General features: G+C 43.2%; 1 protein-coding gene across 1 annotated transcript in view; it reads right to left on the bottom strand.

Moving 5' to 3' along the window:
* SENP6 (SUMO specific peptidase 6) overlaps positions 1-21,470 on the bottom strand; it is a 219,638-nt gene that overhangs the window by 142,237 nt on the left and 55,931 nt on the right. The window contains 2 exon segments of the mRNA XM_075064555.1: positions 714-729; positions 18,480-18,563. Of these exon segments, the coding sequence (XP_074920656.1) occupies positions 714-729; positions 18,480-18,563 (100 nt within the window).

Below are 21,470 nucleotides of genomic sequence, written 5' to 3'. Positions count from 1 at the left end.
CCCTGATGTGACAGACCCCCCCATAAAATTAAAACACTTGTTTATGTATTTAACAGTTAAAAACCTGGAGGCAAAGCGGGGCTTGGTGGAGGCTGACAGCTCGTAGACTCCCCATATAATAACTTACACCCCCTGAGGAGTGTGACCCCCAGTTTCAGAACCCCTTGACTTAAAAACAAAAAAACTAAAAAACCTGACAAATCAAGGTATGATATGAAAATGAAAGCAGCTAAATTAGAGTAAAGGAAATATTTTTCTTCCCCAATGCCTAATTAACTTGGGAACCATGGCCACAAAATACTTTGAGACTAAGAGCTGTATCAGCGTGAATAAAAAACTTATTGTCCAACATATCTTTTTTTTATAACTATCTAATATCTTAGACGCCACAGTCCTCAGGTTAGGAAAATGTGTCCTTTTTGGCAGAAATATCTGCTAATGGTCCATTATCAGATTGTCCTTTCTTTAAAAGAGTCTTGGTATGGGCCAGGTCAACATAAAGATGCTTGACTGTTTGGTTACAGCATTTATGCCTAAAAGGCACAGAGGTAGGGTAGTCTACACTGCACGATTTATTTCGAATAGTTTAAAGGATGATTGACAAACCGATGTTATAAAAATTGGTTTTGCGCTGTCCACATGCCGATCACAAAATCGATTGCTTGTGTCCATGGTCCAAGCGCTAGCCATCGATTTGCAGGAGCGAGGTGCACCTGTGCGTAGCTGTTCCTCCAACTATCCATAGTTCCACTTCCGGGTTGAGGCACCTATAGTGCCTGATTGGCCAGAAAACCATTGCCCCGGGTGGGTGCTGGCTACAGCTCACCCCTCCTTTGTGAGGGCAGCAGGACATACCCTTGGCGCGGTTTCGCTGCGAATGCATTGAGCAAACGCCATAGCACAGCAATCTGGACCTGAGATCACAAACGGTATCCGACCGTTGTCAACACCCTCGCGTCACTCTGTCGCTGACTATACTGATAGAATGAACTGCAAAGGCAGGAGAGAGGAGGAGGCAGCTATTGCTGGAGTGTCGTAGGACAGCATGACGAAGATGGGGCAGATTCTCCATAACCGTGGCCCACGTTTTGGAGCTACTGCTATTAACGGGGCATCTACTACCATTGAAACGCGAATTTGGGCTACGGAGAAAACAAGCAACAGAACTGTGAGGACGGCTATTGTTTTTGACGGTGTGGGACGATTCGCGAGTGGCTGCAGAAACGTTTCGCATGCGTGAAGAGCACTTTCTTAAGAACTATTGTGACATTGCTTCCTGCCTGAAACGCCGTAATAAAACATGAGAGCAGCCCTCACGAGTGGAGAATGCGAGTGGCAATAGCCCTCTGGAAGCGTGTGCAACGCCAGACAGCTAACCCGGTCAAGTCGGAATCATTTGAGTGGGCCGCAAATCTTACATGTGGGTGGCTGCAGTGATGCAATAGCCAAAGCAATCGTTAGCTGCTGCTACAAGGTTGTACTCAGGGCTTGCTATGTGAAAGGATCAACAGTATAAAAGTTGAGAACCAATGTTTTAAGTCTAATGTTTCTTCCTACTTTTTTTTTTTTTTTTTTTTTTTTTTAAACAGTCCTAATCTAATCTCTCACTCATTTGGAAGTTTTTTCTTGACTAATCACTTGCTCATCTCTAGAGCCCTTCTACCTTGGGTATAATTTTTTTTGAGATATAGTTACCAAAATTTAGCATGGCATTCATGATATGGGAAGAATCGCCACATTTTATAATGGAATAATATTTTCTAGAATTTTCTCACCTCTCTTTATAAATCTTAGCATGATGAGTAATCAATATGAAATGGAAATCAAAAGAGTAAAGGTTTTCATTGAGTTGTTCACAATGATGAACAGCTCTTTTTCCAGTGTGATTCACATTATCGGATTTTAAATCAATGTTAATGAGTAGTTCAAATTATTCCTTCCCATATACACATGAAGTTCATTGTTGACTAATGCAAGGTAATCAGTCACCACACATCATCAGTATTTACCTACCTTTGTTAAGTTCTTTTCATATCACAGGATTCTTTTCATATCTTGACTTAAATGGTTTTGTGCAATCCACAAAAGTCTGACCTTACTATTCTCTTCCCTTTCCAAATCATTAACATATTGAACACCAACCAATTCAAGTATGAATCTTGTGGACACCCCACTGTTAGCCTACACCATACTTAACATTGATCAGCTATTTCTACTCTTCATTTTCTGTCTGTTAACCAGTATTAATCCATCACCGTAGTTCACCTCTCTCCCAGTCCTACTTAATTTTCCTTTTTAGTTTCATGAGGGATTTTGTCAAAAGCTTTTTCGAAGTCCAAATAAATGTTAACTAGTATCTCTTTATCTATTATTTGGTTCACATGCTCAAAGAACTCACAGATGCATAATTTTCATGCTGGTTTATACCTACCATTTTTTTCATCTTAACTGTTTTTTCAGTCAATTTACTAAATACTGTAGGAAGGCTCACTGCTTTGTATTCCTTGAAATCATTCCAGACGCCAGATTTTTATTCATTTATTATAGCATCTCCTCTTTTGACATGTCAATCTCTGACAATACCTTACGTGAAAAAAGGAAATCAGAAACAGCTATCTCCCCCTAGTATCTTTTGTGGTAAAGACAGATAAAGAAATTATGCTGCTTCACTTCAATATCATTACAGAAATAAATTGCTCCCTGGTAGTGCAATGGGCTCACCCATTCTTTCACATAGGCTTCCACGTTGTGACGCACTTAAAGTATTTTATTAGAGCAGATCAGAAAATGTGCATCTTTCAACAAAAAATTCTTTAAAAAAAAACCCAATGTTTTTATAAATGATGCAAAACAAGGTTTCAATTTTTATTTCAAGATTAGAAAGTATAATATAAATCAAACTAAACAAAACATGTCAACGGACCCAAAATGAGGGTTCTGTGACGATTATTTTCAGAATTTTGTTTTGCACAAGATTTCAGAACTGTTTGTTTTGTTCTGCTCCAGAACAGAGAGAGAAAAAAAAAAGTCCAGATCTCATGCAGCCCTATATTTTATTTCTTTGGCTACTTGCTCTTCAAAACCTCTCTTTTCCCTTAACTTCCATCTTACATTTTATTTGCTACAGTATATGGTCCTTTCTATTGGCTTCGCTTGGGATGTTTTTCCATTTTATAAAGGGTAACTTTAGGGCTTAAATAACATATCATACCTTCCCATTTAGCCATAATACTGGGGTGGGACAGCATGACAAAATGTACCTGTGTCCACACCTCACACACTATCATAATAATCTTTGTGCAAAGTATGCCTTGTGAGGTATCTTTTGAAAACTCATAATTTGCCAGACATTGTCCTGATAAAATGTGTGTGACAACACTTTGAGAAGTTATAAGATTCCACTTTATAGTGCTATTAATGCATTCCAAACTGAGGTTGGCAGACAGATCTGTCTCAAACAAAAGGAATGTATGCTCTGCTTAAAATTACATTTAAGCAGTAAACAGAGTCATCAAGCAGAAAGGGAAACAAATCAGTGATGAAAAAGCAGCAGGAGACATCCTTCCACATACATTTGGTCTCCTGAATCTCAGCTGGACATGTTTTTCAAGAAGGGGACACATACAATAAAAAGGAGGGACAAATATCCCTAGGCACACCTTCTTTCTCCCTGCCCATCACATTCATGGCCCCAGAAGCAACAAAGGAAGCATTTGTTGAATTCTGGGAGAAGGGCTCCTGACCTAAGAAATCCTGACCTAAGAAACTGCTGAAAGAATACAGTGAGAAAATTTATTCAGTTAGGCACCGGCAGAATTTTAACTTTATTTTCTTGTAACCATTTCTGACTTTTATGCCTCATTACTTAGTTAATATATTTGTATTATTGTTTTATCTAATCTAATGTGCTTAAACTGAAGTGTTTGGGAAACTCCATTTGAGGTGTCATGTTATGTGCATATTATTTCTACTGAAGTAATAACTTAATATAAAAACTTGTATTATATTCAGTCCAGGACATACACTTCTTGGGGGAAACCTAAGACTGGGAGTCTGTTTAGATCACTCTTCAGTATAACCAAGGCTGCTAAGAGCCAACGTGTGGCTGGCTGAGTGACTTGCATGCTGGGGGCTGTTTGTGAGTAGTCTAGGCTGAAGGCTATAGCAGGAAAGCATTGTAAAGGGCACCTCAGGTTAGAGAGGAGGGGTGACACAGCTGCTCAGCCTACATTGCACCCTTGTATGTTACAGAGAGGTGTTTTGTTTTGGATTTTTGTTCCGCCTTACTTTTTAGTTCAGCAATATGAATGCATTCAGGAAGAATTATGCTACCTTTAAATAGCTGCCGTTTCATGTGTAAGGATTTTAATTTCACTTTTGATTTCAATGTATTTTTAACAAGGGAAAAAGGGAAAAGGTTAAAAGAACTTACTAATGTTCAGTACAGTGCTAGTGACTGGCACAATTACTCCCTCAAGGCTACTGAATTTAGTTGTACTATGTTCATTATTAATTAGTGGCTCAATTTATTACAAGCTGGTCCAGTACCCAGCCATAGTCACTAGTCTGTTGCAAGTGGACCCAGATGCCAAATTCTAGTTAGCTGGGTCTGGGTAGAATCTAATCACTACTTCTAGCTCTGGTCTATACAGAATACTTCCAGCCTCAGAACTCTTGTCAGAAGGCCGCCCCTGGGCCATGGAGCACTGCCACGAAGGCACTCTAGATCTCCCCGCCCCCCCCCCACCCCTCAATCACTGCTTAAAAACCTTGAGCTTCCCCAGCTGCTTACACCACTCCCCCTAGCTCCACCTCAGGATGCGGGGACACTCCAGGCTTCTAATTTAATATCTTTTGAACGTAAGAGCATAAGAAACAGTACTAGGTCAGACAAGGACCATCTAGCCCGTATCATGTCTTTCCACAGTGGCCAAAACAGGTGTCCAGAGGGAATGAAACAGAATAGGTAACCATCATGTGATCCATTACCTGCGACCATTCCGGCTTCGGCAACAGGAGGCTAGGAACACATCCCTGCCAATCACTGGCTAATTGGACATACTGATGGACTACCTCAAATGATTATCTAGTTCTTTTTGAACCCTGTATAGTCTTGGCCTTGACAACACCTCTGGCAAAGAGTATCCACATGTTGACTGGTGCCATTGTGGAAAAACACAGCTTCCTTTGTTTGGTTTAAACATGCTGCCCTATTAATTCATTTGATGGTCACTAGTTCCTGTTATGAAGAAGACTAATAACTCTCCTTAATTTACCTTTCTCCTATACCAGTCAGTGAGTTTATAGACCTTCAATCGTATCCCCCACTTACTGGTCCTTTTTCCAAGCTGAAAAGTCACAGTCTCATTAATCTCTTCTCTAATGGAAGGCTTTCCATACCCCTAATAATTTTTGTTGGCCCTTTTCTGAGACCTTTTCCAATTCCAATATATCTTTCTGGAGGATGAGCAACCAACATACGCAAACAGATTCAAGATGTGGGAGTACACTGATTTTATATACGCGGATATATAGATCTTTCTGTCTTATATCTAATCCCCCTTAATAGATTCCACACACTCTGTCACGTTTTTTTGGACGGTCACGTGCACCTGACTGTATGTTTTAAAGAACTAGCACAACGACCCCAACATCTTCTTTCCTGAGTGAAGAGCAATTTAGACCTTCATTATTTTATAGGTATACTGCTGGGATTATGTTTTCCAATGTGCCATTACTGCATTTATCAAGTTTGAATTTCTCTGCCATTTTGTTGCCCAGTCACTCAAGTTTTGAGAGATTCACTTTTAGCTCTATCGCAGTTTGACTGGATCTTAAATTATCTTGAATAGGAACATGGACAAAGGGCAGAAAACAAGAACAGAAACAATGGAAGTTCTTAACTAAAGAAACTTTACTCAAAGCACTCTAGAGTTACAGATCTTTGAAAATAACTGCAGTCCTGATATACACCCTCCCTTGGGCTGATCTTACCCTTTCTGTTAGTCTGAAGTATTTCAGGAAGCAGAGTCCCTCCTGCCTTCTTTCTTCTGCAAGTACTCCTGATATTTGGCGTCAGTTACCCCTAATCCTCAGTCCCTCCTACACAAAGAGGAATCCTACTCTTAAGTAGGGTCTCCCCTCCATGACATGCACACAACTGAGAAGCTCCAGCCACACCTCTCTCGCTTGCCTGATTGGCAAGCCCCTGAGCAGAAAAGCCATTGTTACACGAAGTTGGGCCAGCAGTTGAGAGCCAATCAAAATCAATAGCTGTTGGTGTCAAATACCCTTCCTAGGCAAGACAACTATCTGAATGCAGTATAAAAGTTATCCCTGGCAGAAGGAGGGCAGATGTGCGCACACCACTGAATGTGCACATACCACTGAGTACACAGACTCCTTGCTTTCAGTTCCTGTGCTTCACGCTACAATGGTTCCTGGCTACCAAGAGCAACTGCAGGGAAACACCTGCTTTGCAGCTGTAGCCTTGGGTGTGAGCATGCTAAGTGCAAATGGAATCATCAGATAATTTAACTGCCAAACTAACAAGTCTCTATTAAGTATATGTGAATTGCAGTTTCTGGGAGGCTATTCACTTGGCCAGTTTGGGCAGGTTTTCATGGGAATGACAAAAGGCACACGACTGAAACCAGGATGACAGGCCTGCCAAATTTCGAGACCATGCTCCAAAGCATGGAAATGCTAAACCTTCCCAATGAAATGGACATAAACACTTAATATGGGCAAAATAATATATTTCTCCCTAACTTTGTTCTGAGAAACAGCTGGACCAATTTTGCTAAAACATTAAAAAAATAAATAAGCTCAAGGCACACACCCAGCATGGGAAATTACAGTCCAAATGGCTGTTATAAACAACAACTGAAACAGAGTCTTGCAATGGAAAGTGTTTGTCAACCTGAAGTATAGTTTGCTACCAGTTCCACCTATAATCAGATCAAGTGACTATGGGGCTCTGGGAGTAAGGGTAAAGGAGTTGGGAGCGCAGATGGTGTTCTCTTCCATCATTCCGATAAACGGTAAGGGGTGGGGCCAAGGCAGAGACAGATGCATCCTGGAGGCGAATGCCTGATTGTGAAGATAGTGTCGCCAGGAGAGATTCAGCTTCCTTGACTACGAGATGCTGTTCCAGCAAGAAGGCCTGCTAAGCAGAGATGGGGTCCACCTACTGAGGAAGGGGAAGAGCATATTTGGATACAGACTGGCTAGCCTAGTGAGGAAGGCTTTAAACTACATTTGAAGGGGCCAGGTGACCAAAGTCCACAGGTAAGTAAAAAACATGGAGACTTGGGAGAAGGGTCAGAATTTGGGGGAAGCATGGGCTGTTATAGCAGAGATAAAGAAGAGACAAGACAGAACAGGAGGCCGGGGGAATAAAAATCAGTATCTTAGATGTCTGTATACTAATGCGAGAAGTATGGGGAATAAAACAGGAAGAACTCGAAATGCTAGTAAATAAACAATTATGACAGCTGGCATCATGTGGTACATCTTGCTCAAGAATGACAGGCAGAGAAAAAAGGGAAGAGGTGTTGCCTTATATATTAAAAATGCACACGCTTGGACTGCAGTGGAGATGGAAATAGGAGACAGACTTGTTGAATGTCTCTGGGTAAGGATAAAAGGGGTAAAAAACAAGAGTGATGTCATGGTAGGGGTCTACTACAGACCACCTAACCAGGAAGAAGAAGCGGATGAGGCTTTTTTTAAACAACTAACCATTATCCAAAGCACAGGACTTGCTGGTGACGGGGGACTTCAACTACTCAGATATCTGTTGGGAAAAACAACACAGCAAGGCACAGATTATCTCACAAGTTCTTGGAATGTATTGGAGACAATCTTTTATTTCAGAATGTGGGGAAAGCTACTGGGGAGAGGCTGTTCTAGATTTGATTTTGACAAAGAGGGAGGAACTGGTTGAGAATTTGAACGTGGAAGGCAGCTTGGGTGAAAGTGATCATGAAATGCTAGAGTTCATGATTCCAAGGAATGGTAAGAAGGAGAACAGCAAAATTAAGACAATGGATTTCAAGAAAGCAGACTTTAGCAAACTCTAGGAGTTGGTAAGTAAGATCCCATGGGAAGCAAATTTAAGGGGAAAAACAATTGAAGACGGCTGGCAGTTCTTCAAAGAGACATTATTAAGGGAACAAAACCAAACTATCCCACTGCGTAGGAAAGATAGAAAGTATGGCAAGAGACCACCCTGGCTTAGCCAGGAGATCTTCAATGATCTAAAAAAAAAAAAGTCTTACAAAAAGAAAATTACAAAGGATGAATATAAACAAATAAGACAAGTATGTGAGGAGAAAATTAGAAAGGCCAAGGCACAAAATGAGATCAAACTAGCTAGAGTCTAAAGGGTAACAAAAAACATTCTACAAATACATTACAAGCAAGAGAAGACTAAGGACAGGGTAGGCCCGTTAGTCAGTCAGGGAGGGGAGAAGAAACAGAAAAATATGGAAATGGCAGAGGTGCTTAATGATTTATTTGTTTCAGTTTTCACCAAGTAGCTTAGTGGTGACTGGACATCTAACAAAGTGAATGTCAGTGAAAATGAGGTTGGATCAGAGGCTAAAATAGGAAAAGAACAAGTTAAAAATTACTTAGACAAGTTAGATGTTTTCAAGTCACCAGGACCTGGTGAAATGCATCCTAGAATACTCAAGGAGTATCTAAGCCATTAGCGATTATCTTTGAAAAGTCATGGAAGACAGGAGAGATTCCAGACGACTGGAAAAGGGAAACCATAGTGCCAATCTGTAAAAAAAGTGAAATAAGGACAACCTGGGGAATTACAAACGAGTCAGCTTAACTTTTGTACCTTAAACAATAACGGAGCAAGTTAAGCAATCAGTTCGCAAACATCTAGAAGATAATAAGGTGATAAGTAAGAGTTAACATGGATTTGTCAAGAACAAAACGTGTCAAACCAACCTGATGGCTTGTTATCCTGACAAAGAAAGATTTCTGGATGAGGGAAAAGCAATAGACATGGTATAAAGTTTTTTCTCTTAATTAATTAGCCTCTTAGAGTTGGTATGACAACTGCCACCTTTTCATGTTCTTGGTATGTGTCTCTCTCCTCACTATATGTTCCATTCTATGCATCTGATGAAGTGGGCTGTAGCCCACGAAAGCTTATGCTCAAATAAATGTTAGTCTCTAAGGTGCCACAAGTACTCCTGTTCTTATTGCAGATGCAGACTAACACGGCTGTTACTCTGAAACATGGTATATCTTGACTTTAGTAAAGCTTTTGATACTGTTTCACATGACCATCTCAAACAAATAAGGGAAATGCAACGTAGATGGAGCTACAACAAGGTGGGTGCAAAACCGATGGAGCTGCAACAAGGTGGGTTGGAAAACCGTTCCCAGACAATAGTTATCAGTGGGTCAGTGTCATGTTGGAAGGGCATAACGAGTGGGGTCCCACAGGGATCAGTTCTGGGTCCAGTTCAATGATTTAGATAATGGCATAGAGAGTACATTTAGAAAGTTTGCAGACACTACCAAGCTGGGAATGGTTGCGAGTGCTTTGAAAGATAGGATTCAAATTCAAAATGTTCTGGACAAACTGGAGAAGTGGAAAGGGATCTCGAGGTCACAGTGGACCGACAGCTAATTACGAGTCAACAGTGTAACACTATTGCAAAAGCAAACATCATTCTGGGATGTATTAGCAGGAGTGTTGTAAGCAAGACACAAGAAATAATTCTTCCGCTCTACTCAGTGCTGATTAGGCCTCAGCTGGAGTATTGTATTCAGTTCTGGGTGCCATGTTTCAGATAGATGTGGACAAACTGGAGACAGTCCAGAGAAGAGCAACAAAAATTATTAAAGGTCTAGAAAACATAACCTATAAGGGAAGATTGAAAAAACTGGGTTTGTTTAGTCTGGAAAAGACACTACTGATGGGGGACAGAATAACAGTTTTCAAGTACATAAAAGGTTGTTACAAGGAAGATGGAGAAAAATTGTTCTCCTTAACCTCTGAGAATAGGACAAGAAGCAAATCAGCTTGAATTGCAGCAAGGGAGGTTTAGGTTGAACATTAGAAAAAGCTTCCTGTCAGGGTGGTTAATCACTGGAATAAATTGCCTAGGGAGGTTGTGGAATCTCCATCATAGGAGATTTTTAAGAGCAGGTTAAACAAACACCTATCAGAGATGGTCTCTACTTAGCTCTGCCATGAGTGCAGGGGACTGGACTAGATGACCTCCGGAGGTCCCTTCCAATCCTATGATTCCATCCACATAGCCTCTGTACTTAGCTCGTTATATACTAGTTATATATACACGCTTTCCCCCCACAACTAGGGAACAAAGGGAATACTCCTGCTGGGGGAGGGGAGGACGTAATGAGTCTTTTTCATCCTTAATTCTTATAATTCTGGGATTTTCTGTTAACTGTTCTTGTGCACTAAAAGCTATAAGAAACACAACATCTTACAAACATAACTAAAGTGCAATCTAATATAGATATAGAATAAAATTGACCTATTCCAGCGGCCAAGACTCCTGTTTAAGTCAATGAGAGTTTTGTAGGAGCAAGGATTGGAGGATTATTCCAGTATGAGCTGGAAAAAACCGTATGTACTTTCATTGGTTCAGAACGATGCAGGATAGTGACTTCTCATTCACTGGTTAATCATTATAAGGGTAGATCTCGGAAAATCACTTGTTTCTTCCACCAGCTCTGGCATATATAATATACATAAGAGAGAGAGAGATTTTTTCACTCAAGCTTTTTCTCGCTAGCCTTGAACACCACAACACTACTAAGTGCTAAACACTCAGTTAATGGATAATGCAGCCTCTGACCTGCAGTGTACAGCTTCCTCCCATGCATTTGGTGAAAGCTGCTTTTACTATTAATTACATTTTGTAACATAAGCTGACGCAGGGTTCCTATTAAAATAACCCTGAAAACGTTTCTCCAGAAATGCCAGTGTTAATGCTGTCCCGGGTCCTCACAGCGGGTCTTTCACTTCTTTTCAAACTCTACTCCGCAGATCACCAAGACTTTTGTTAAAAATTCATAGATTCTCTGCTATCTCACTATCTCGATAAATCCAAGACAACAGAGTGGTTATGTTATGGGCCCCTTTTCAGCACTAGGAAAATAATGTTTTGCTTTCCAGGGATATATTTTAAAGGCACTGCTGTATGGAATTTAAAATGAACTGCTCCATTTCACTCACCAGTGGTTGGCGTTTGCCAAGAGGCTAAGCAGGTTTTTCACACACTAGGATTTCATGGACATCCCGTCTTTATACGCACCCCCCCACACACACACTCCTCTTAAATTGAGTAATAAGCCAATCCTGGTGTGGCCAGGTATCTCTACTTATTCTCATCTCTAAGGCGAATCTTTTGGGAAAGTTTGGTAAAATTCCATCTGAACGTGACAAAAATATCTTTTCTCCCCACAAGTTAAAAAAATATTTGATCTGCATTTTTTGCAACTGGATATTAAAATATTGTATTATAACGTTTCAAATTGCCATTGATGTAGGAACAAGAAAGCTATCTGTTTGAAAATTATGTGCCACTTTACAAAACCAGGCAGCTATTTCTGGTAAGGGCCAAATAAAAGCTCCCACTAAAATCAAAGGAAGCTGTGCACTGCAGGACAGATAGACTGGGTAACGAAGTATTGTGTGGTGTCCCATATACACACATACATATGACGGTCTATGTACATGTATGTGCCAACTGGGGAAATAATAAAGGCAGCTGGGTTTATTCTAACCACTACAGCATTCAAGCAAACACCCTTGGAATATGTAATCCATATACAGAACAGGCTAGATCATTCACGTGTACAAACTTTGTCGGGGACACTGATTTCCTTAAAGTAAATGGGAGTTTTGCTGTTGACTTTCAAGTGAGCAAGATCAGGCCTCTCGTTGGCCCTGCTAAATGTGTTACCCTGAAACTTACCGCTCAGTTTTAGCTTTCTTTTCCTCAAATACACAAGTAAAACCCCAGCCATTTTTGGGGGAGCTGGGGGAATACACTGAATACAAATATCTGCTGAGCTCCTCTGCCCTCTGAGCAGGAAAGCTGTGTTAGAGATTTGAATGGACCTGAATAAACCCAAATATCTCAGTGTTGATATTTGTGTTTGTGTTTCCCGAGCTCTCCCTCTCTCTCACACACACACTTGACACAGGAACTCTGAGCAATGTGCGACCAAAGCAAAATGGGAAAACCCTCAACCTACAGTCTCTACTCCGGCAGCTGAAAGCAGTGGGAGTTTTGCCACAGGCTTGGTCTGGGATCTGGTCTCCTCCAGAAATGAAATACAAGGAGATGGCTTGATGACAAACAAAAATTTAAGGGCATTTTTTAAACGCAAAAATTGTTCCCTCGGTTGCAAAAATACCTAGTTAGGGTTTTAAAAAAATCCATATCTTTTACAATGTCTATGTTTTCATCCTGTGCTACGCGCAGATAATTCCTATCCAACATTAATGGGCGTTATGAAAATATTTCTAGCATTTTAGGGAGAAAAATCTGTATTATTTAACATCACACTTGTGGGTTATATACCTGCCATTCTACACGAAAGTGTTTAGGTATTGCTGTGGTTGTATTTCTTTTCTTGCTGTGCTTTTAAGAAAAAACAATATCCATTTTTTAAAATGGGCTTTCTGAGGCATTAGAACCATCATCTTCATAATTTTTTAAAAGGCTCCTTATTAAGATGCTGATTCTTTACCTGCTCGTGTAAATATTTATGAGCTTCCCACCTATCCGATTCTTTTAAAAATGTAAATAATTCACCCCAATGTAACTGCAAATCTTTCCCGACTATCCTGTAAATATGTATCTGGAACGTGTTCGCGAGCCTGGCGTTCTGATCTCGTGGGCTCGTACACACTGTCCATTTCCAATATCTGCCTAATCCCTCGTCTTTCAAACGCAGAAGTATGAGCGGATAAATGTATCCGTGTTATGTCAACGTGCATCCACAACCGGCATTGCTCTGCTCCTATGGATCCGTCATGCCGCCCTATGAGGGATTCGTAGTGCTAACAAGTCACACGGGCGTGTGCGGGCTGGAGTCACCGCTTTGCTGGCGGGAGGTGAAAGTACCGAAAGGGCCTGGGCCGCCTCCGCCGGGCTCGCGTCCAGCCAGCCGCAGTGCAGCCGCTAGCTGGGTGTGTCTGGCTGCGCCCGGGGCTGGGGAAGGTCGTTCTGGGCCGAGCCTGCTAGAGACTCTGGCGGAGCCTGCACCGCAGGCCAGGCCCGGCCCTTGCCCGCTCCCGAGTGCCGGGGCGCCGCGGCGGCTGCAGGAGAAGCCCCGTACTGCCTGTGCATGTTAATCAGGCGCANCCTTATATTTATATTCAGTCCAAGGATCCAAATCAGACTGCCCACAGCTAGAAACTGTATGTCTAGGAACAGAATGGTTTGACCATTTCCAGATTTGTTTTCTCCACGTTAAGAGTCTTTAGTGTACAGTGTAGTGGGAGGAAACAAGGTCAGACAGCACTGGATGTAAGATCACTCCATGTTTCTATGATGCACACTAGCTGAAGTGACTCTCAGTGATAAGAGTCACTGGAAGTGTCTTATTAACTTAGGAGAGACACAAGTGGCGGTGTAGCCATGTTGATTCCACAAATGAGTGAGAGAGGGTAAGTGAGATAATATATTTTATTGGACTAACTTCTGTTTAGAGAAGAGACTAGCTTTTGAGCGCCACAGAGTCCTAACAAAGAGGTTTGTGAAGTTCAAAAGCTTAACCCTTCTACCAATGGAAGTTGGTCCAATAAGAGATACTGCCCTGCCCACCTCTTCCTCTCACTCATATCCTGAGACCACAGCATGGCTACACTACCATTTATTAACCAATAACTTCCTGCATATCAACACATGGCTGAGGTTCAGGTTATGCTTGGTTTGACTTTATATAAGATGGCTATTTATTGACTGGATGTCTTGTGATCTCTTCCCTGCATATGGGGTGGATGGGAACTGACATCACTGGAAACAATTTAACTATATTACAAACTTCCTGTGGCTGGTGTTTCATATAGTTATTGCTTTCAGTTATAACTTGAATAAAAAAGAGTAGAGTAGGAGTATTGTCAGTGAATACCAGCAGTGGTGGTGAGCTGCTGGAACACGAAATAAACAGATATCAGCATTTGTGCTCAATTCTTTTGAGGCCAGAGCTCAGGCTGAATCTGAGAGGGAGCAGAGTTGATGAAAACTTGCTCTGAAGTAGTGCAAAGTGGTTCTTGTGTGTTATAATGTCCTATCAGAGGGGAAATGAAGGAGCATCCCAGCTAGTCCTGGAAATTGCCTGGAAGAGGCAGAAGCCTATGACCAAGAGAATACACATTACATTCCATATCTCAGGGTGATGAATGGGAGATTGTGTGATGGTAAAAGCAGTCTTGAATGGTACTTAGTCAAGATGCAGTTGAATATCCAGGGTCAGTAAATTTTGTTCAGAAAGCCTTTAGCATTTACTAGTAAATGCTATATAACACATTTTGTAGGAGTATTGGAAATTTAAAGATCTCACTATGGCACTCTGCTCTTAAATTTTGCTGAAAAGGAGAGAGACCACTTTTATTTGCAACTTGTCAATTGCACAGATTAGCAAAGTGCAAATTGATTAGCAAAGTCTTTGCTATATTTCCTTAATTTCACTCCAGTCAGTGAAAAAAGTTACCTTTTCTGTAACTGGTGTTCTTCGAGACGTGTTGCTCATGTCTATACCACAATAGGTTTGGGTGCTCACTACGTGCACTGGTGCATGAAGTTTTTTCCCTAACAGTACCTGCAGGGGGGACCACCCCCATGACCTCTAGAGTGGTGCCTGCCTGGGGTGATATAAGGGGAGCTGCGCGCTCCCCCCACCCTCAGTTCCTTCTTGCCAGACAACTCTGACAGAGGGGAAGGAAGGTGGGATGTGGAATAGACATGAGCAACACATCTTGAAGACCACCAGTTACGGAAAAGATAACTGTCTTTTCTTCTTCGAGTGATTGCTCATACGTATTCCACAATAGGTGATTCCAAGCTCTATCTGTCGGAGGTGGGTAGGAGTTCACAAGTCCCAAGGGCAGAGGACGGCCCTGCCAAACCCAGCGTCATCTCTGGTTTGGGAGACAATCGCACAGTGTGAGATGAATGTGTGAACCGACGACCACATGGCGGCCCTAGAAATGTTCTGGATGGGGACGTGGGCCATGAAGGCAGCCGACGAGGCCTGTGCCCAGGTCAAGTGAGCCCTCACAATGGGTGGCGGGGGAACATCCACCAGTTCATAACATGAACGGATGCATGAAGTGATCCAATTGGAAAGCCTCTGAGTGGAAATCAGCTGGCCCCTCATGCGCTCAGCCAAGTTGACAAATTGTTGCAAGGACTTTCTGAACGGCTTAATCCACCTGAGGTAGAAAGCCAGAGCCTGCCACACGCTCAGCGTTCCTAACTGGACGCATGACGCTTGAGGCAGAGGACCGGTAGAAAAACGTTGGGAGGAACGCGGGGTGTGGGCTGAGCTGGACCTTGTCCTTATGAAAAAGACTGTGTACGGCAGTTCAGAGGTTAGGTCTCTGAGCGCTGAGACTTGCCTGGTCGACCTGATAACAACCAGGAAGACAACCTTCCACAGGAGGTGAGACAAGGAGCATGTGGCCAGTGGCTCAAATGGGGGCTCTGTGAGACGAGCCAACACCAGGTTTAGGTCCCACTGTAGAACCGGGGGTCTAGAGTACAGGAAAAGACTGTCTAGATCCTTAAGGAACTGGCCAGTCATAGCATGGGAAAACACCGAGTGTCCTTGCACTGGTGGCTGGAAGGCAGATATGACCACCAGGTGCACCTTGACGGATGAGGGCACCAGGCCCTGGGCCCTCAGCTAGAGGAGATAATCAAGGATAAGCTGGATTGGGGTGGTCACCAGGGAGACACCCTGGTCTGCTGCCCACCTAGAAAACTGGGACTACTTTGCCAAATAAGTGCGGCGAGTGGAGGGCCGTCTACTTTCAAGGAGGATGTACTTTGAACTTGCTCTGAGCATATCCCTTCCTCTTCACCTAACCCCTGAGCAGCCACACAATAAGGTGAAGAGCCGCTAGTTTGGGAGGGAGGAGGCAGCCTTGGTCCTGTGAGAACAGGCCTGGGAGGAGCGGCAATGGCCATGGCAGAACTACTACCAGGCCTGTGAGGGTCCCGAACCAATACTGCCTGGGCCACACTGGGGCAATCAGGAGGACTTGGGCCTTGTCCGACTATCTTCTCCAGGACCCTGCTGATCAGAGTGAATGGTGGGGGGGAGGGGGGAAGGAGTAGAGAAGCCGGCTTGACCAGGACAGGAGAAAGGCATTGGAGCTAGTGCCCCTCCCCAGACCCCCCTGGAGCAGAACCGGGGGCATCGCTGGTTCTGTCGAGTCATGAATAGGTCCACCTGGGGAGTTCCCCATCTTCGGAAGAGCCAGTGGGCAACTTCCAGGTGGACGGACCACACGTGTTGTGAGGAGAAGTCCCTGCTCAAGCGATCCGCCCTCTCATTGCAGGAATCCAGTAAGTGGAAGGCATTCAGGTGGATGTTGTGGGCTATACAGAAGTCCCACAGCCTGAAGGCTTTGAGGCAGAGGAGCAGGTCCCGCCTTGCCTGTTGATATAGAACATCGAGCCTGTGTTGTCCATGAGGGGCCTGACTACCTTGCCCTCCTGGTGCGGGCGGAAGGCCATACACGTCAGCCGCGCCGCTCTGAGCTCTCTGATGTTTATGTGCAGGATCAGGTCCTGAGCCGACCACAGGCCTTGGGTCTGAAAGCTCCCCACATAGGCCCCCCAACCCAGGTCTGACGTACTGGACACCAGCTCCAGTGATGGGGCCTTGTCCCTGAAGAGGACTCCTTGGAGCATGTTGTTCGCAGTGAACCACCATCGCAGGGAGATAATCACAGCATCCAGCACAGGAAGGACCTTGTCCATCCTGTCCGTGGTCTAGGAAAAATTTGAGGCCAAGCAGAGCTTGAAGGGCCTCATCCTGAGTCTGGCGTGACGGACCACATACGTGCACACCAACATATGACCCAAAAGCTGCAGGCAAACCCTGGCCGTTGTGACCAGGAACCTTGTGATCGAGTCAATGAGACCTTTAAGGGTCTCGAACCTGTCTGGTGGGAAGGAGGCCCTGGCCAACACTGCGTCCAGGAGTGCCCTGATAAACTATGTGATGGACCAGGACTAACGTGGACTTGGTGTTGTTTACCAGCAGGCCTAAGGCGGTGCATGTGGACAGGAGGAGCGCCACGTGATCCCTCACCTGCGACCGGGAGGTGTCCTTGAAAGCCAGTCATCCAGACAGGGAAACATCTGTGGCCTCCGCAATCTGCGGTAGGCCACTATCACCGACATGCATTTTGTCAACAATCTGGGGGCAGTGGACAGCCCAAATGGGAGGACCATAAATTGGTAATGATTCTGTCCCACCATAAAAATGGACGAAGCGCCTGTGGCCCTCAAATATGTGAATGTGGAAGTATGCGTCTTGTAGCTTGAGGGTAGCATACTAGTCCCCAGGATCCAGGGAGCAGATGATGGAGGCCAGGGAGACCGTGCAAAACTTGAGCTTCACCATGTGCTGGTTCAAACCCCATAGGCCCAGTATGGGCCTGAGTCCCTCCTTGGCCTTTGGAATAAGGAAACAACAGGAGTAGTACCCCTTACCCATGAACTCCTTGGGCACCGCCTCTATCGCTCCTAGGAACCGGTTGGGCCGGGAGGAGGTAAACTGGAGGTTGCAACCCCAGCAGATGGTGTAGAGGACCCATCGGTTCAAAGTGAGCAGAGACCATTCCAAAAGGAAAGCACCCAAACTGGTTGGAGAAGAGAAGCTTTATTGGGGATGGATCCCTGATAAGGACTGGTGGGTTGCCTCCAAGTGTCCCGTCAAAATTGTCTTTTCCCTGCCTGCTTCCCCTTGGTGGGGGGAATGGGGGAAGTCCAGGCTCGGGGGCAGGCTGAGACTTCCTATGAAGGTGTCTCCGGGCTCAGAGTCTGCTGTGGCTTGAACTTAGATTTTGCCGGAGCTGGGACATAGAGACTCAGGGTCTGGAGGGTCATGTGTGAGTCCTTCATGTCATGCAGCCTTGTATCTGTTTCCTCTGGAAACAGAGTTTTCCCATCAAACGGGAGATCCTGCATGGACAACTGTGCCTCACTGGAGAGCCCAGAGAGCAGGAGCCATGACACGTGTCTCATGGACACCACAGAGGCCACTGAACGTGTGGCCAGGTCCACAGCATCTAAGGCAGCCTGCAGGGAAGCCCAAGCCACCGTTGCCCCTTCCTCCACTAGCACCCTGAACTCCTCCTTATCACGGTCATGGAGCGAGACCTCAAATTTAGGCAGGGAACCCCACAGATTAAATTCATACCAACCCAAGAGGGCCTGATGGTTTGCCACTCTTAACTGGAAGCTTGGAGCTGCTGTGAAGAGGGAATCTTCTTGGCCCTCTTGGTGTGCCCCGTAGACAGAGAGTGGTGCCGACTGGCTGATGGCACCAGCAGATTGCCGCGTACTAACATCACGGTGCCCGGTACCAGCTTGGAGTAGTGTGCCGGGGTCGGGGTCAGCGCCAAATCCATCAGAATGGCTTGGAGCCTAATGTCCCTTTCTCTTTTGGTCCAAAGCTTAAACGATTTGCAAAATCTTGCACCTCTCACTGATATGGATTTCTCCCAAGCAGCGCAAACAGTCTGCGTGCGGGTCGCTTCTTGGCACAGAACGCCAACAAGAACTTTACGACTTAAATCCCGGGGCTCAGGGCATGCCCCGGCCCAGGTTCACTGACTAACTAAACTAACTATGCTAATTAACTACAGGTACTAAACGAACAAACAGTTCTGGGAACAAGCTATAGCAATGCTGGAGAAGAGACATTTCGATGCACCTTCAATGGCAGCAAGAAGGAACTGAGGGTGGGGGGAGTGTACAGCTCCTCTTATACCGTGCCAGGCAGGTGTCACTCCAGGGGGCGCTCCCCGCTACGGGTACTGCTAGGAGAAAAACTTCCATCACTGGTGCACATGGCGAGCACATACCCCTACTGTGGAATACACATGAGCAATCACTTGAAGAAAAATGGTATCTAAAATGATATTCATATATCATGTTTAAATAAAACATTGTTAACTAAGCAATTACTTAGTAAACGTAGAAATTCTGTACCTCAATTTCTTGCTATTTCCCAGCATGTTGAGTCCAATTGAGTTCCCTTTCAAAACTCTAAAACTTCCAGTTTTGCCTCGCCTTGCATATGTTTTTAGGTACTCGCTGCTGGTGCCAACAGTTCCTGGTCGACAGCGTAGTGACTGTAATGAGACAATTAGTAAAATGTTTGGTTGATGAGAGTATACAATTATTAAGCTGTGAAATACTTGTATGAATACTCATTGGAACCCATATTTAACTGCCTTTGTACTAGATGTGAAAAATCTTAATGTTCTATCTAAAACAGGGGTAGGCAACCTATGGCACGCGTGCCGAAGGTAGCACGCGCGCTGATTTTCAGCAGCACTCTCACTGCCCGGGTCCTGGCCACTGGTCCGGGGGGCTCTGCATTTTAATTTAATTTTAAATGAAGCTTTTTAAACATTTTAAAAACCTTATTTACTTTACATACAACAATAGTTTAGTTATATATTACAGACTTATAGAAAAAGATCTTCTAAAAACAGTAAAATGTATTACTGGCACGCGAAACTTTAAATTAGAGTGAATAAATGAAGACTCGGCACACCACTTCTGAAAGGTTGCTAACCCCTGATCTAAAACCTAGTCATATGCCATTTCCGACATAAATCCTGTCCTTTGGTCTTCAAACAAACAGTTTTCCCAAGACCTCATAACTCAAACTAAAATTACATTTCATATAATATTCTATTCAGAACTCTCGTCTAAAGTTTTGTCCTAGATAGCATAATTCCAGAAACTACAAAAAATGACAAGAGAACATGCCATTTATACGGAGAAAATTTTACAATAAATGCAGTGCCCTTAAACCCAGAAATATGTAAATATTAGGAAATAAAACTATTCTGCATTGCCAAGATAATGTCTTTAGGAGATAACATCAGCATTTCTACTCTTTTTTTTTTGGATTCCAGATAGCTTTTTGAACTTTGGAAAATATATTAGAGGACTATTCTCTTTCAATTACTGTTAAATGTATTAAGCCTATATTAATATAAACATATAAATTAAAAAATGTAATGCTCTATATTACTAGTTAAATAGCATTGCTATAACCATACACAGCCTATTCCTCCTCATCTATGGAGTCATCACCTGTAGCCATTTGCTTAATCATTCATTTGGTCTGATTCACTGGCTTGCATTTCTCAGGTGATTTGGTAAGGAGAAAGACAGTCTTTCTTTGCTACACATACCCACTACTCAAAACACTGAAATTTTCAAGTATTATGAAACTTCTTTCAAACAGAATACTTCAGCACCTGCCATCAAAATCGCAAAAGAACACAACCACCCTTCACTGCTTCCCACCCCCAGATACACACACAGATATTCAAAACCAGGAAATACACCACTGTATATGGTCAAGAAAGACTAGGAGGTAAGTTTAGTCTTTCTGCAAAGGAAAAACAATGTAGTCTTAGACTGGTAGTTGTCCAGAGTTAAAAGTAACCATCAATGCTAATGGTTTCAGAGCTCAGAAGAAAGAAAAGATAGTACTGTACAGCAAGCAAGCCCCCTGGAATTCAGAATGAATAGTAAAGGAATGCAACTCAAGATATTTTTGCCAAGTGCATCATAGAAAGGCAACAAGTTTTTCATTTTTTTTTTTAATTTAATTGGATTACTATACAACTCTGTTTAAAACTAAAATCTTCATATGTGTTTTAACGGATGAATATATAAAATACTTACCTTCTTTTCTTCAGTGGGATTGAAGGACCCATCACTCTCATCTATGCGGAGCAGTTTTGCCTCACTAAACAGTTGGGGAGAAAAATATGGGTATACTGTAATACAGCAAAATGGCAGCAAGATAGTCTTAAAACCATACTATAACTCAAAGCCTGTCTACACAGATGGCTTAAAAATACACAAAAATATATTTTTTAAAAACAGAACTCCCAAAAAAAACCCCAGAAACATTACAGTGGTCAGTGTAATAAGCAAGCAATAACTATATTAGATTTGTTTGCGATTAACATTAAGTGAATGCACAAAGAAAACTATAAACAGGAAGTGAGAATAAAATCAAGTTACCAGCAATTTAAAATATTGTACTGTTAACAAAACTTGAATATTTAAAAAGGGGCCAACCTAATGCCCATGGGGTTACATAAATGGTTATGATACGCAAAAAGCTTTAGTATACAAGATGTTTACACAATGAGAAAGTTACGCTAACTTTTGGATTTCCCAGCA

Source organism: Chelonoidis abingdonii, chromosome 3 (genome assembly GCF_003597395.2).
Source record: "Chelonoidis abingdonii isolate Lonesome George chromosome 3, CheloAbing_2.0, whole genome shotgun sequence".
Lineage (NCBI taxonomy): Eukaryota > Metazoa > Chordata > Testudines > Testudinidae > Chelonoidis > Chelonoidis abingdonii.
This window is presented reverse-complemented; position numbering and strand designations above follow the sequence as displayed.